The sequence below is a fragment of the Condylostylus longicornis genome, unplaced genomic scaffold, assembly GCF_029603195.1.
Source record: "Condylostylus longicornis isolate FDR11 unplaced genomic scaffold, ASM2960319v2 ptg000037l, whole genome shotgun sequence".
Taxonomy (NCBI): Eukaryota; Metazoa; Arthropoda; class Insecta; order Diptera; family Dolichopodidae; genus Condylostylus; species Condylostylus longicornis.
Window position 1 is genome coordinate 506,119 of NW_026578006.1, and position 15,031 is coordinate 521,149.

The 15,031-nt window shown below is 24.0% G+C and overlaps 1 protein-coding gene across 15 annotated transcripts in view; it reads left to right on the top strand.

The window, feature by feature from the left end:
• Positions 1-15,031, top strand: part of LOC129608899 (electrogenic sodium bicarbonate cotransporter 1) — a 127,424-nt gene that overhangs the window by 85,072 nt on the left and 27,321 nt on the right. For 3 of the 15 annotated variants that reach the window (XM_055520671.1, XM_055520669.1, XM_055520672.1), the window contains exons 2-4: positions 7,168-7,259; positions 8,980-9,114; positions 12,814-12,888. In XM_055520671.1, coding sequence (XP_055376646.1) covers positions 7,178-7,259; positions 8,980-9,114; positions 12,814-12,888 — 292 coding nt within the window. In that variant the 5' untranslated portion in view covers positions 7,168-7,177. Of the gene's footprint in view, positions 1-4,344; positions 4,587-7,167; positions 7,260-8,979; positions 9,115-12,813; positions 12,889-15,031 lie in introns of those variants that run through there. The other 12 variants (XM_055520680.1, XM_055520667.1, XM_055520673.1 and 9 more) reach the window with 9 other exon arrangements.

Here is a 15,031-nt window from a genome sequence, read left to right on the forward strand (position 1 = left end):
AAAAAGGATAAAATATATTTTTAATTAATTTTTTCCAAAAAGGAAATTAAAAATATTAGAATTACCGGAACAAGGAGATTAATTGTAGCAATTGAATTTCAATCAAATATTCTCTATAACGAATAAAGAGCACATATTTAATTTACGAACACCTGTTACAAATTAATGTGAACAATTAAGAATGCAATGAAATGTCATATAAATTACAAAATACTTAAATGTTCACCATTCGCTTTTTTTTTATACTATATAGCATAGTAATTCTTAATTTATATTGCTAGTAATTATAGGTAATTCGTATTACAACGTCGTTCCTTTCCCTTTCACTGAATTCATTCAAAAGAAAAGTTCAGAAAATCAGAATTACGCTACAAAAAAAATAATTTTTAATATAATATTTTTCTTTGATCAACGACTACTTAAAAAAACCAATGTGTGCTTTATTATTTTTTTAATTATTTTAAAAGAAAGTGAATTTTTTTATGTGCATATATAAAAATTAATTGCACAAGAAAATATAATTGCATAAGGAACAGATACGAATATTATTTAAAAATTTTCATATTTCATCAAAGTAATAAAATAAAGGTAAAACATGCTTGGAATAAATTTAAAATTTTTGTTCTATATTTGAAATTATGAATTAAATTGTGTATATATTTTTCACGTGTTATAAGTATAATTTAAATTTGTGTTTGAATGGGTTGCTGTTTTTAATTTATAGAAGATATTATTTAAATATTAACTATTTTTTCAATGAATGAAAATAACCCGTTAATGAAAATAAGCTGTCGAAGATTTCTTTATCTTTTGTTGTACATCAGATCACTTTCACCTTCTTGCTTTACGATTTCCCTCCGGATTCTATCTGGTACTTGCTGCGTTATTTTAATTTGTAGTCTTCTTAAACCAGTATTCTGTGAGGAGATGGGGTTGAAGCTATCTGTTAGGCTGCCGGATTACAGTAGCGTATTTCAGGCTGAAGTGCGGTGGCGAACGGTGTAATTGGGGCGCTGAGTTCTTGCACTGTCAAATCTAAATTGGTGCGGAGGTGAGGGGTCTTATGCGGGCTATGTAGGGTGACCTTGTGCTGGGATCCGAGACATAGTGGTGTCGAAGGGAATGAGGTGGTCGACGAGTTGGCCAGATCGGGGCGGCGGCCGACACTGTGGCAATGGACTAGTAGGTGATTCCGCTCTTAGGGAGTTGAAGAACAGTATAGATGACGAAACTAGAAGGAGGAGAGACTTGCTTTGGTGTAGATCTTGCCCCAAGATGTTGGGGTGATGGAGAATGTGCATCATGTTCTGTGCGAGTGCCCCTCTTTATTCGGAGGAGGGATCGCTTTTTGGGAGGATATCGGTTCGATTGTTGGAGGAGCTCTCGGAGGTGTCTCTGAGTGATCTGCTTGGCTTTTTCAAGAGAATTCAATGGATGCCGATGGCCTTTTGCTGGCCTAGTGCTGGGGCTGCCACCTTCCCTCTCTAAACTAAACTGAGCCAGCTAAAATTTTTGCTTCCAATTAGTATCGTCACGAGTTCTTTAGTTATAAGTTGTAAATACAATAACTGCTCTTCAGTAACAATAACACATACTTTTGTTACAATTAATGACTAGAATATCCTGCATATTTTCCAACCAGACACTTAAATTCCCTTATATATAAGGTTTATTTGAATCTTGTTCACATTTTCCTGTCGTCAAAATTTTTTAACTCTAAATAAGTCAGCTCTCTGATGATCTAGAAAGCTGGTAAACAGCAAATTAGAAAGGTCTCTCATTTATTAATCCCCGAAGCGAGTGAACTAATACATACATATAAAATGCCTTTCAATAATATAAATATACACATAAAGGTAAACTTATATTCAGAAAGTGAACAACTTTAACATCACTTTGAAACAATTTTACATTTTTTCGTTTCTTTATATCTGCATCATTTGATCTTTTAATTATTATTTACGGAAATACTTAAAATAATTGAGTTTGAATTCGAACATTAAAAGTGAATATAATCAAAATTTAGATTTGTATGTTTTTAATTATTTTCGTTAATTAAAATATTCCCAACAGTACAATGCCATTGCCATTCAAAAAAAAAATTTTTTTTGTTTGAATTAAAATTGAGCAAAAATTCTCAGGAACACTATTATAAGGTTAATTATAATAACAAAATGCACAAAATAATTAATAGTTACATAATGTTTGTTTTAAATAAAGTTTCTGTAGAAGAAAAGCAAGAAAATTTTTTTTTAAAGTCGACAATATTTAATTTTTTCATTATTTATTTTCCTTATTAATAAAAACACATAAATTAAGATGTGTCAATTAAGATCATACATCATAATTCACAAACGTAAATTATCAACAGGAAATTTTATTAAATTGGTAAAATCACGAAATTTTATAAAATTTTTAAACTACTTTATGAAAAATTATACATATTCATATAACATATATACATATATACATATGGGTATATGTAATAATTATAAGAATATGTTACAAATTTTTATTCATTTTCTTTGCAGTTTGTAAATATACAATTAGTTTTCCGGTCGAAAATATTTTAAGATTTAATGTTTGTTTAGCCTTAAATGTGTGATACCTTAATGTATTCAAACATGCACGCAATAATTACAATTAATTTTTATTTTTTCACACACATATATATAGTAACATCAAGGAAATACAAGATCATAACATTAAACAATACTGAATTAATAATAGAATTATACAATATTGTTTAAAACATTATTTGTTAGCAAGGCACATACGTGTACAAGTGAACTTCCTTTATTTCTAAGTACTTTTAACTAAGTGGTTCCCTTAGGTATTGACTAAGTGAAAACATGAAAAATTGTAAGTCTAATATTCGTTGCGAATTGTGCCGAAATACAACGTAATGACGTTTAAAAAAATCCATTCTTGCAACATTTACTGCAGTCAATATGAGTTTTCTAATTCTAATATTTTCCAACACAGTTATGGTAAACTAAAACATCTAAAATCCAAAATTGAATTTGTTTTTCAAAATAACTCTTACGTAATCCTTACAACAAAATTTTTTTGTATCACAACAAAATAATCTTAAGAACTTCCTCTTATTTTTTCTATATAAATTCACTGCATTACAAAAAAATACAATATAAAAATTTAATTAAATTTCAATATTAATATTAAATTTACATATAATAAAAATTTAATTCACATAAATAGAACAATTAATATCGAAAGCATACAATTTAAAAAAAATATTATGTTATTAAATATTTAAAATATTCTTTTTAATATTGTATGTGTATGAGGTGCATAATATACTATAGTACTTATAACAAATTTGATACATACAATTAGTATAACAAGGAAATAATGAGAATTCAAATAATGATTATGTGACCATATAATTATACAATTATTTTAATAACAGTATTTTATTGTGTATATAAATTTTTAAAGAGCCCCTTTTAATTATATTCCAAATAATAATTAACAATAAAGTCATTAATATTACTGATTTTATAAAAAAAAAATTAAAGTAAATAACAAAAAAAAATAAATTCACATAATATTGAAATTATTGCGAATTACGAATTTTATTTTTAGGTTTATTCAAATTGGATTTTATAAATTGGATTTTTCAGAAATTGCAAAATAAAAACGAAATCAGTTTATTTACGAAATTTGTGGACTTTGTAGGAATGGTTTACAAAAATCAATTAATTTTATAATATTATAATTAAAAAAAATATATAAATTTAAAATTGAATATAAATGAAAATTTTTAAAGAGTGCCTAAAACAATGAGTTGATAACTATAATTAACAAAATGCCATAAATAATTTAAACAATTTTTAAATTTATAAAAAAAAAACACGTGCAATATCTTATTTGAAATTATTTAGTAAAATTTAAAATAAAAAAAAAAGTTTTAAATAAAATATTAAAAAAAAATATTTTAATTAAAAATCATTTAATTATGAAAATTCGAACAAATTATAATTAAAAATAAATAAAAAAAATTATTTAAAAAAAAATTTAATTTAATTAATGTTTTTGTTTTATTTTAAAAATAAATATTTTATTTTATTTTGTGATATTTTCTAAAAAGAAAAAATGTGTTCTATTCAATAAGTATATAAGTTAATAAGCATATAACATAATAATATTAATTTCTCTTATATATATGAAATTCAACATTAGTTCCTTTTTGTTATATAAAATTAATTCAATATTTAACAAAGTATACATTCATATTGTGAACTTAAAACGCTCTATATAAATTTATTGTTTCCGTTTTGTATTAAAAATACTCTGAGATATTCAGTTACATACCAACATAAATACATATATATCCAAAATACACATACTTAATATATAAAATTTATTAAGTTTTTTCTATAATATGCTAGTTATTATTTAAATTGGAATAATTTCTAATTAAATAAGAAGAGCAAATAAGACAGAGAACAAAGTTTATAGTGAAGATCATTGTGAATTAAAATAATAAATTAAGAACAAGAATAGAAAAACAAAAAAACAAAAAAAAAACGAAAAATTAGGAAAATATAAAAAATGGAGTCTAAGTATGTTTTTAATTATTTGTAAAATTTTATATAGAGTATGATTGAATATAAAATATTATTGTCTATAAATGTGCATGTGTTACAAGTAGTTTACAATTCTTCTATAAATTAACTCTTTCTAATTTAAAGTATTTACTAAAAAAAATTACAAATTGTGACAAACATTCAAAGACATTGTGTATTCAAAAAATTTTTTTTTCAATGGTTAATAATTTTTCCGAAATATAATTGTTTTTTTTTTTATTGGTGTGAGAAGAAAACTTCTTTTTATTCGGAATAAAATACTTTTTATTTTTCGCTAATATATTTCGTGCGCTACATACGCACTTTATCAAAGCTGATTTTCTTCTAATTAAGACAACAAACAATAAAAATTGAAATCTATTAAAATTAGGAATATTATACCTGACTTAATCTAGAATTTGATTATTTATTTATTTATTTTTTTTTTTTTGTTATTATTTACAAACTAAATTTATACCTGTTTTAAACCTTAAAACTGGTCAAATAATTAATTTAAAGAGCCAAGTAGCCGCGTTACCTTCGTCCGTGTTTAGTAGGCAGTCCTTGTTTGATTTGTATATCTGCATGCTTTCATGAACTTCTCTCCTGTGTTTTCCTTTTACCTCTTTTAATACCTTTAAGTTATCTTCCGTGATTGTGTGATCCGTTTCATAAATGTGTTTTGCAACCATAGAATCGCAAATCCGGTTAAATCCTACTCTCCTTGCACGTTTTATTTCACTTAAATGTTCCTGCTTGCATAAACATTGTGTATGTTTACGTATAGAACAGACTACAAGACCTTGCGTATTTTAGTAGAAAAACTGATTTGTAAGATTTTCATTAATTATACGTTACCTATAAATTGGTAGCTATAAATTAAAATATAAATTGAGAAAATTTTGCTTCATAAAGCATAACAATTAATATGTTAATATTTTAAAATAACGACCTTTATCATTTAAATTAATTTGTTGACTGTATAAAACTACAAAATATTACAACATACCATATTTTAGAACTTTAAAGTCCTATAGGAAAATTCAGACAAAAAAATTTCACAATCTATCAATTTTTATAGATTTTTAAATAGATTAAATTATGGCAAATAGAAACTAATCTGCAAAAACTGCAACTATTCGTATTTTATTCTGGCCCTTTTTAGAACTAAGAAAGTCAAATAACAGTTCCTCAATACCGAATAAATTTTATTCAAAATATTAGACAGTTACAAAAGATATATTATAGGAGTTCGGTCATTACATTCATACGAAATTCAAACAATAGGAATCAAAGAAAAATGAGAACTCGATATCTACCCAACACAAACATTTTCAAAGAGAATTTCCATAAGTATAGAAAATATAATAGTATATGTCGACGCCGTTCCATATCTCACCTGTAAATGTCGGAAGGAATGAAGAAAATGCGCTTAATAACCTTCACGTTAGCTCATAAATTATTGCTTTGTACCCAAATCGATTGTGAACAGTCACTCAAATGAACGTACATAACTTGAATTTAACTTGTGCCGACCACTGTACCGAAAAAGCACTTTCAAAAGGTATAGCGTCTACACCACCTCTGTAGTGTTATCGTTTGTATGATGGTCAAAAATATTATAACCTAAGTACGAGTCAGATTCCAATGCAGGATTTGACGGACATCATGTATTACTGAATCGTAAACTGTACCCGATTTCGTTTTGAACCTACAAGTGCAACTAAATCAGAATAGGGAAACTTTATTTAATTTCTAATTAATTACATACATATATGCAAACTTTTCATATTGGTTCATCTATATATAATAGATAACCGCATTATGTCAGTCTATCAATCAAGTATAATTTATACAGATTTTTAAAATTTACCTCGTAATAAATAAAACACTACTTAATATTGAACAACCTGCTCCTCACTCATAATTCTATGACAGAAATTAAAAAAATCAAATGCATGTGTTTGAAATGAAAAGTTAAATATTACCAATTCAAAAGGAAGTCTATTTTCTTTTTTTTTTTGCTTAATGTACATAACAATAAATCACTTAAATCTATTACATCATAAGTCATATTATTTTTCAAAGACTGATCACTCGGAATTTTTTCTATATTTTTCATATTATCTTTAAAAATAATCTTGATTTTCTTTAAAATCTTATTACAGTCAATTACTCTTAAACAATAACAGTGTGTATAATTTATTTAAAAACAATTTTTTTAATAACAAATATTTTACAAAATGTTTTAATTCATGAATCGTAGAAAATTATAATTAAGATAATTTACATAAAAATATAACTATTAAGAATAAAATTAATTTGTTTTCAAAATTATTTGTGAGAATATAAGAATAAAGATTCAAAACAATAGGTATGCAAGTTCTTCCCCTTTTCTTACAAAACTATTACAGATTGTAACATTTTACATAAATTATATACTTAATTAGAAAAAAACAGGAAATATAAAGTAGAGAATTACTTTTCCTATTTTAAATTAAAATTTAATTAATAACTTAATAAATAATAATATGAGCTAATTATTTACTTGTTTTGTTTTTTTCTTAATTTTTTCTAGACCGTGGACAATGCATTCACATTCAACAGACGATGAGGCCCCCAAAGATCCGGGGAAATATCTTCCAGGTTTTACGGAACAAGATATTGAAGGTAAGATATCAGCCTGTAAAGGTTTAACAGTGAATATAAATGAGATAAATTTTAGTCAGCAATTTGTAATTAATGATAATGTTTGAGTTCTAAAAATATTCTCCTTAAAACAACAAAAACTTTAGACCTAATCCCAATGTTCTGAATTCTGGACAATTAAGTGTTCTTTAGGAAAATTCAAGATTTATTATTTTTATGAATTTGTTAAAAAAATAAGAATACAATTCTTGAAGTCAGCAAAAAAATCGTCAATTTTCCCGCAACAAAATTAAAGCATAACCTTGAATTTAAGTACACAAATTTGTTAAATTGTTAAAATCAGATAAACTGCTAAATATCACCAAGTTACCGGCTATACGCTATTTAACAAAGGCATAAAGAACCAAAATTACAAAATAACAATAAAAAATAACCAATTTCCTAAGTAAATTTTATTCTTATATTATGTCATGAATTTTAGTAGCTGGCACGTTTTTTTCCCAATCTACTATTTATACTTTTTTATCCTACCAAAATTAACTCTGTTTTAAACCTGTATAAGTATATCATATACTTATGTATGAATTATTTGCGTGTGCTATCAAAATAAAATGCCAAGAGAAAAGAAGTCAAAAATAAAATTAAAGGACATTTTGAAGGACAATTGCTGAAAATATTCAGTTTTTTTTAAATATAACAATTTATGACCTATATTAATTATTTACTTCGTGCTAATCGACTTATTAATTTCACTCTTCTTTTATTATTTACGTAGCAAAGAATATTCCGGATAGTATGTTTTTTTGTAGACGTACTTAGTTCTATGCATAAAAATACTAAATGGTCTCATTTAATAACAATTTTTAAAAACAAGTATCTGACAACCAACTGTACAACTATAAAAAACATACAATTTTTATAGTGAATCCGAAATAGTGATTAATAGGAAATCTTATCGACAAAAGGGCCCAATCGCTCCAAAGTATGTAAACACTTACATTCCTATCTTCATACACTCTCTCTTATGCTTATTAAAGTGTTAAGAAGACACTTTCAAATGTTAGCGTATTTAAGGCTAACTTATATTCACTGCCCCCAAGAACATCTTACAATCCAATCTATTGCGAAATCTATAAAGCAAATCCTATTGTTTAAGGTAAGAGGGTTTTCATAGTTTTAAAAACTTTCAACACCACCCAGCATTTAGAAGATGAAACCAAAGCAATCCTTTGTTGGCAGTTATCTCGAAGTACCATAGAACTCTTCTCAATAAATCCGCACAGAATATTCTAAAATTTTAATTATTTCACTCGCTTATTATAAATTATGGGATATGAGCTTGACTCATTTTATTTGGTTTAACAAATATTTTCAATTATATAAAATCATACAAAAGATCAAAAAAGATATAATGTCCTTTAAAAAAGGAAGTATAAAAAGAGATCCCCTTTTAATTTTTTTTAATTTCATTTTGTTATGTGTTTTTTCTTTGTTAATTTCAATTTGACATGGAAACAAGTCTTAAAATTTTTAATTATAAAAATTGTGGGAGTATTTTTTTGTTTAAACTCTTTTGTATATAATTTTTTTTTTTCATTTTAATTGCATTTTTTATTTATTTTCTACAAATATATAAAAAAAATTAATAATAATATGTGTATGTTTTTGTTTTTATTCTATTACCTTCTTGAAATTCAATATTTAAATTTAATTTAAAAAAAAATATTATTTCCAATTTAAGGACATCGAGCACATACAGTATTCGTAGGAGTTCACATTCCAGGTAGCAGAAGACATTCACATAGACGGCATAAATCACATCAGGCACGTAATGGAGAAGGTGGTGATAAAAACCTACCGGAAACAGAAAGACCAAGTAAATATTTTTTTTTATTAATTTTTAAATATATTTCTTAAAGAGATTTTTTTTACTGTAATATGGTATAGAAATTATGGGTCAATCCTTCAACCCCTTAAAGCCTGCCAAACCTGTTGAAATTAAAAGAAGAAAAACGTTGTTCTTTACCGGGAAATCCGGAAACATTTAATATGATTAATGATATTCAAAGTTGCAAGTTTTTATCCTTCTGTTATTATTTTCGACCCCTCATTAAGATAAATTAGACCAAATTCGGCAGAAAACAAATTATATATAAAGACTTCAAATTTTTTATAAAGTTAAACAAAAATATAAATTTGACCTATAGGCATAAATAACGTATAAAACAGAACATTTTCAAAAATTTTCGACAAGTTTTTCCTATACAAATAAATGTTAATCAAAATAAAATCCTTTTAATATTACCCTATAATTCTATTAAAACCTTTCTGGAAAATCATCAAATTGGCATACATACATACTAATTTCCAGCACCCTTTCAAAATTTATAACCAATTTCTCATATTTGATTTTCGCATTTCATATTCAAATTTTCAATTTAATTAGTTTTTGAATTTTTAATTTTTTTATAATTAAATTAAACTTATATAGTTTATAATGAACTTTATCTACAAAAAAATTAATTTAAAAGTAAAGCAAACCTGAATTACGTATGGACATAAGCATATGTTCATTATATTCACAAAATAATTACATACATATTATGTAAATTGGGGTAGTTATAGAAATTTTCAAATAAATATTATGTAAATTTGAAAAATTATTTTGTTCATGATTTATAAAGAATTTGTTTCCACACATACATACATATTATGTAGTTAAAAAATATAAAAATAAAAAAATTCTCATAATTAGTTTTTCTCAGTAGTTCTCTGATATCCCACTGTTTTATAAAATAAACTATTTATTCTTGGTTTATTTAAGAAGACAAAAAAAAATTTTACTTTTTAGTCATAAGCGAATACATTTTGAACTATGTATATAATTTTCTATATAGTGTTCTATAGTTAAATATGTAGTGTAAATGAGAATTAAAGACAATTTATTCCACTTTTCAAAGTTTCAAAAATTTGTGAGAGTTCAGATTTTTTCATCATAATGAAGTTCAGCTTTTCTCTTATGGAAAATTTACGGAGCGATTTAATTACATGTTTTCAAAACAAAATTATACCGTTGCCCAAAAACAAATTCTCTATGTACACAAAAAAATTTTGAGTCTTTTTGCCTGAGAGCTGTATATAGATCTGAATAGATATTTCATTGCAATATAAGTACCTACTTCTAGAATCTAGAGTATAGAGCTGAAAAATCAAGAATTCAAATTTTTTACAGATTTTTCTTCTCATTTGCCCAAAAACTCTTTCAACAATTGTTTAATTTTGTTATTAACAGATTTGTTTGACTTTGATTTTCATTTATACACTTACGAGTATTTGTATATATAATATAAATATATAGAAATGTGGCATATTGTAAAATAAATTTTCCATTTTATATATTTTCATCTTTTCATTATTAAATAAACATAATATACTTTATATAATATTATTTAAAATTGAATCTTGTCATATACATATGTATAAATACATAAAATTTAGATTTCATTCTTCCAAAATCTTATTTAATAGCTTTAAAGCAGAAAATATAATTAGTGTCACATAAAATTCACGAAAAAAAAAATTTCGTGTATTTATTTGTAAAATAAGGACTTCTCCTTGTAGAGAAAATTCTATAATTTCATAAATTTTATATATAAAAGAAAAATAGTTAAAAATTAGATCATTGAGCATTTTCTGACCATTTTGAAAAAATTCCATAGAAAATTATTTGACAATGAACTTAAACTTGATTAGACGCACTAATTAGTTTATTTTGAGAAAATTTATTTGCGATTATAAGAAATAGAAAAATTAGAATGCAATTTATTTACTTTAATCTTATCATTAACTATAAATTAAGATTATAGTTTTCGATATACATAGAATTTGACGGGTCACGCAATATATCTACTAAATTAGTTTGTATATATATTTTAGAAATATCATCATTAACCGAAAATTATACGTATACACTTTAAGTAAATTTCTTATGATTAAAAATTCAAAATATTCATACTTATGTGTATTAAAAAATGTCTAGACAATATAAAAAAAAAAATTTCATAAAAACATTTTTTTTTTCAAACTTTTCTAATTTCTTTAACTTATAATTTTAATTCAATAAATTTAGTTTAAAGAAAATTAAATAGAATACCATTTATTCCAATAAAATAGTTAAAGAAAATTAATTTTTCCTAACTATCTCCAATGTTTGATCTCTAATAAATCGGATTAGTTTTATTACTATTAGTCTTATTGATATTGTACTTTTATTATAGTGAAGAGCAGACAGATAAAATTTTTATTGTATTTACAAAGTAAAATATATAATTTGATTGGGATGAATTAAAAAATAAAATTAAAAACAAAGTTAATAATATTATCCCTTCAAAATATTTTTAATTGAAGTTCTATTGTAAAAGTATATTTGCACATAAAATTGTAATACTTAAAAAGTTATTCTTGCAAATAAAAAAATTTTAATTATTATAATTAGTTTTACTTGGAGAATTTCTTAAGAAGATTAAATTTAATTGTTTTCCGAATTCACAAGTTGTTTATAAATAAATCAAAAGATGAAGATTGTGTTAATAATTTTTAATAAAATACTTTTAAAATTTAAAAGAGAACGAATAATTTAAAATTAACAATAATAACGAATCAGAAAATATGTAGTGCAGATAGCTTCTGATATAAGATCCATTTTCGATCGCCATACTGCATTCAACGTGTTTTTTCGAGAATTTTTGACGGTTTTTAATTATTTAATAACTGCAATAATGTGAACTTTTGCAGCATCCATGATATTCAAATTTTTTTCTAGCAGTCTTCCTCTTATAATACGTGCATTCATATTCAAATTTAATTTAGGTTTTATTAAGGGATGACTCAACGATAAAATGAAACGATTTTTGTGTTCTTTTTAGCGCCTTATATCCCATCCCTTCTGTTCCTTATCCAACTGCATTAAATTTAGGTCCTTTAATTATTTTTTTTCTAATATTTCTTTGAAATTCATCTTTATTTTGGAATGTTAATACCTTTGTTCCCTATTTTGTTGTATAATGAGTAACTAGTCCATTCCGAATCGATATTTCACATAAAACTTAAAATAAAATTTTGAAAAATAAACTCAAAAAATATTTTAATAAACTCAACCGAAAATTTTCTTCACTCGATATTTTTAATATTTAACACATTGGTTTTATTTTACAGACCACTAAAAATATTAATTTTATGTAATAAAATAATACTTATCTTCAATACATAAAGTGCAAATAGTGTTTTTTCCCCAAAATTATTTATGATACCATATTAATTACTCTTACTTTTTGGGAACAATAGTGATGCCTACATGCTATTAAAAATAAGTTGCGTGAACAAATATAATATGAAGGTAGGTGACTATATTTCTATGGCCACCACTGTATATATATAGATTTTTTCATATTTAAGAAATAATTGAAACACAATACTATTTTCTATATAATTTAATATTTGTACATACATATATATACAAATATTATGCATATATATCAAAAAATTATTAAAAAAAAAATTGTTTTTAATTTCACTGGTATTGAAATTAAAGGGCCACCACCCATTATATCAAGACGACGCATTAGTTTAGCACCTGATGATGGGGACAATTGTAAGCACACATTTTGTAATATTATAAATTATTAGTTTATTTTCTATTTTGCGTAGATTTTTTTATCACCTATATAAAATAGTTTTAAAAAGTAGTTTAGTTTAAACTTTGTTCCATAAATTTTATTTATTACAAATATATAATTAAAATTATTGCCAAAGCGTCTTATAAATAATTTTATTTAATTGAATTATACTTTTTACACTTTTGAATGATTCATTATAAATATTTTACATATTGGTACTTCTCTTAATAATCAAATTGCAAATAATATATTAAACACGGAGTAAATCGAAATTTATAATTGGTTTAGCAACATGTTGCTAACAAAAAATTTTGCGTCAATTTTGCCCAAATTGTGAATAAAAATTTTGACAATTTAGAGAAGTACCATTATTTATTATTGAAAAGTATTTTTAAATAAAATTAAAGCTGACAAATAAATTAAAAATTTAATACCGAATTGCATGTTTTAAGCGTAAAAAAATTTATTAAAAATTGGTTATTAAACTTTGTAATTTTGAAAAACATAATTTTTTATTAAATTTTTTACTACTCGTATGTAAGGCTAGCGTTACTCAAAAAGCGAATTATTATTTCAAAACTGCTTGGCATTGTTAATATAATTTAAAAAAAACATACACCTAGTTTTTATTTTAGAAAACAATAATTGGTTTTTGTCAAATCAACCAAATGTAATTCATGTAAACTGCAAATTTAGCAGTAAAATTTTAATGCTTTTTCATTTATTTAAACTTAAAATACCACAATTTTAATATTTTTTTTTGTTTTGTATATAAGTTAATGCAATTTGCTTAAAATTTCTATTTTTATAAAATTCAAACAATTTTTTTATACAAAAAAAAATTTTATTTTTAAAACGCCAATATCATTATTTTCAAAACATATTAATGTAAAATTAACATACATGCATATACACATATATACATATTATTTTGCAAAAATTTTGTTTGTATATATAGATACACATACATACATACAACACACTGTTTAACATAAACACATTAAAAAAATAATATAAACCCACTTAGGAAATTAAGTGAAAATTATATTTGGATTTTTAACCTTGAAGAACACACCACCGTTTTTGTGGCTCTCCTTATATATTTATTTATTTATTTATTAATTATGTAGAAGTTCATTGAATTTATTTGTGTATTATAATACACGCACATCTATACTTTTTGTTTAAATATTTTGCAAAGCATCTCTTACAGAAAAGTAAACAAATAAAAAATTCATTAATTGTACAAAAAAAAAAAAAAAAATTATAAATAATTATTAATTATATGAAAATATTTAGGAGGAAAAAAGAAAAATAACAAGATACTCAAGACTAAATAATGAAAATTTTTAAAATAATATAGAATGACATTGAATTTAATTTTTTTTTTTCGAAAAGTATTTTTAGGTTTTAAAAATTTGTTATAAGACAATATTTATTTAAATAAACTTCCGCTATAATGAGCCGTAACTTTCCTATTAAATCAGTAATAAACGTAACATTTATATTTACAAACTATGGCTATTTGAGCCACATATAAAATTGATGATTGAGCAAATATTTAAAAAACCAGCAGTCTCATATAAGTTCGCGATTTCTCATGCGGAAAACATGACATTTTGAATTTTAGAATTTTCTTATGCTGCTAAGCAAATTTTAAGATTTTATCCCCTAAAAGGATATCGTCATACGAAACCCCTTAACGCTCGCACAAGTTCTAGAATACAATTTCCTTAATTTTTTAGGAAGTTAAATTCCACACCCATAAAAATGTAAATTTAATGACAGTATAGCGAAAAGGTAATTTGGTAACGGTAAATCATTTTAAGGATGACATAGGAATAATATGTCATACCTTCAGTCAATAAAATTAATAAATTAACGATATACAAATTATAAAATTTAATATTTTTATATTAACATATTATACATTTTGAATGCAATAAATTTTTTTTAAACTACACTTAATAGTTTGCATTTATTTATTTGTTTTCGAATTATTCTTGAAATGCATGTTCGTTTTAAATTGGAAATTAAACTCCAAAACAATATGCATTAATATAAATTATAAAAAAACAACTATAATAAACAAATTGGCTTGAGACAGTTGATAATATT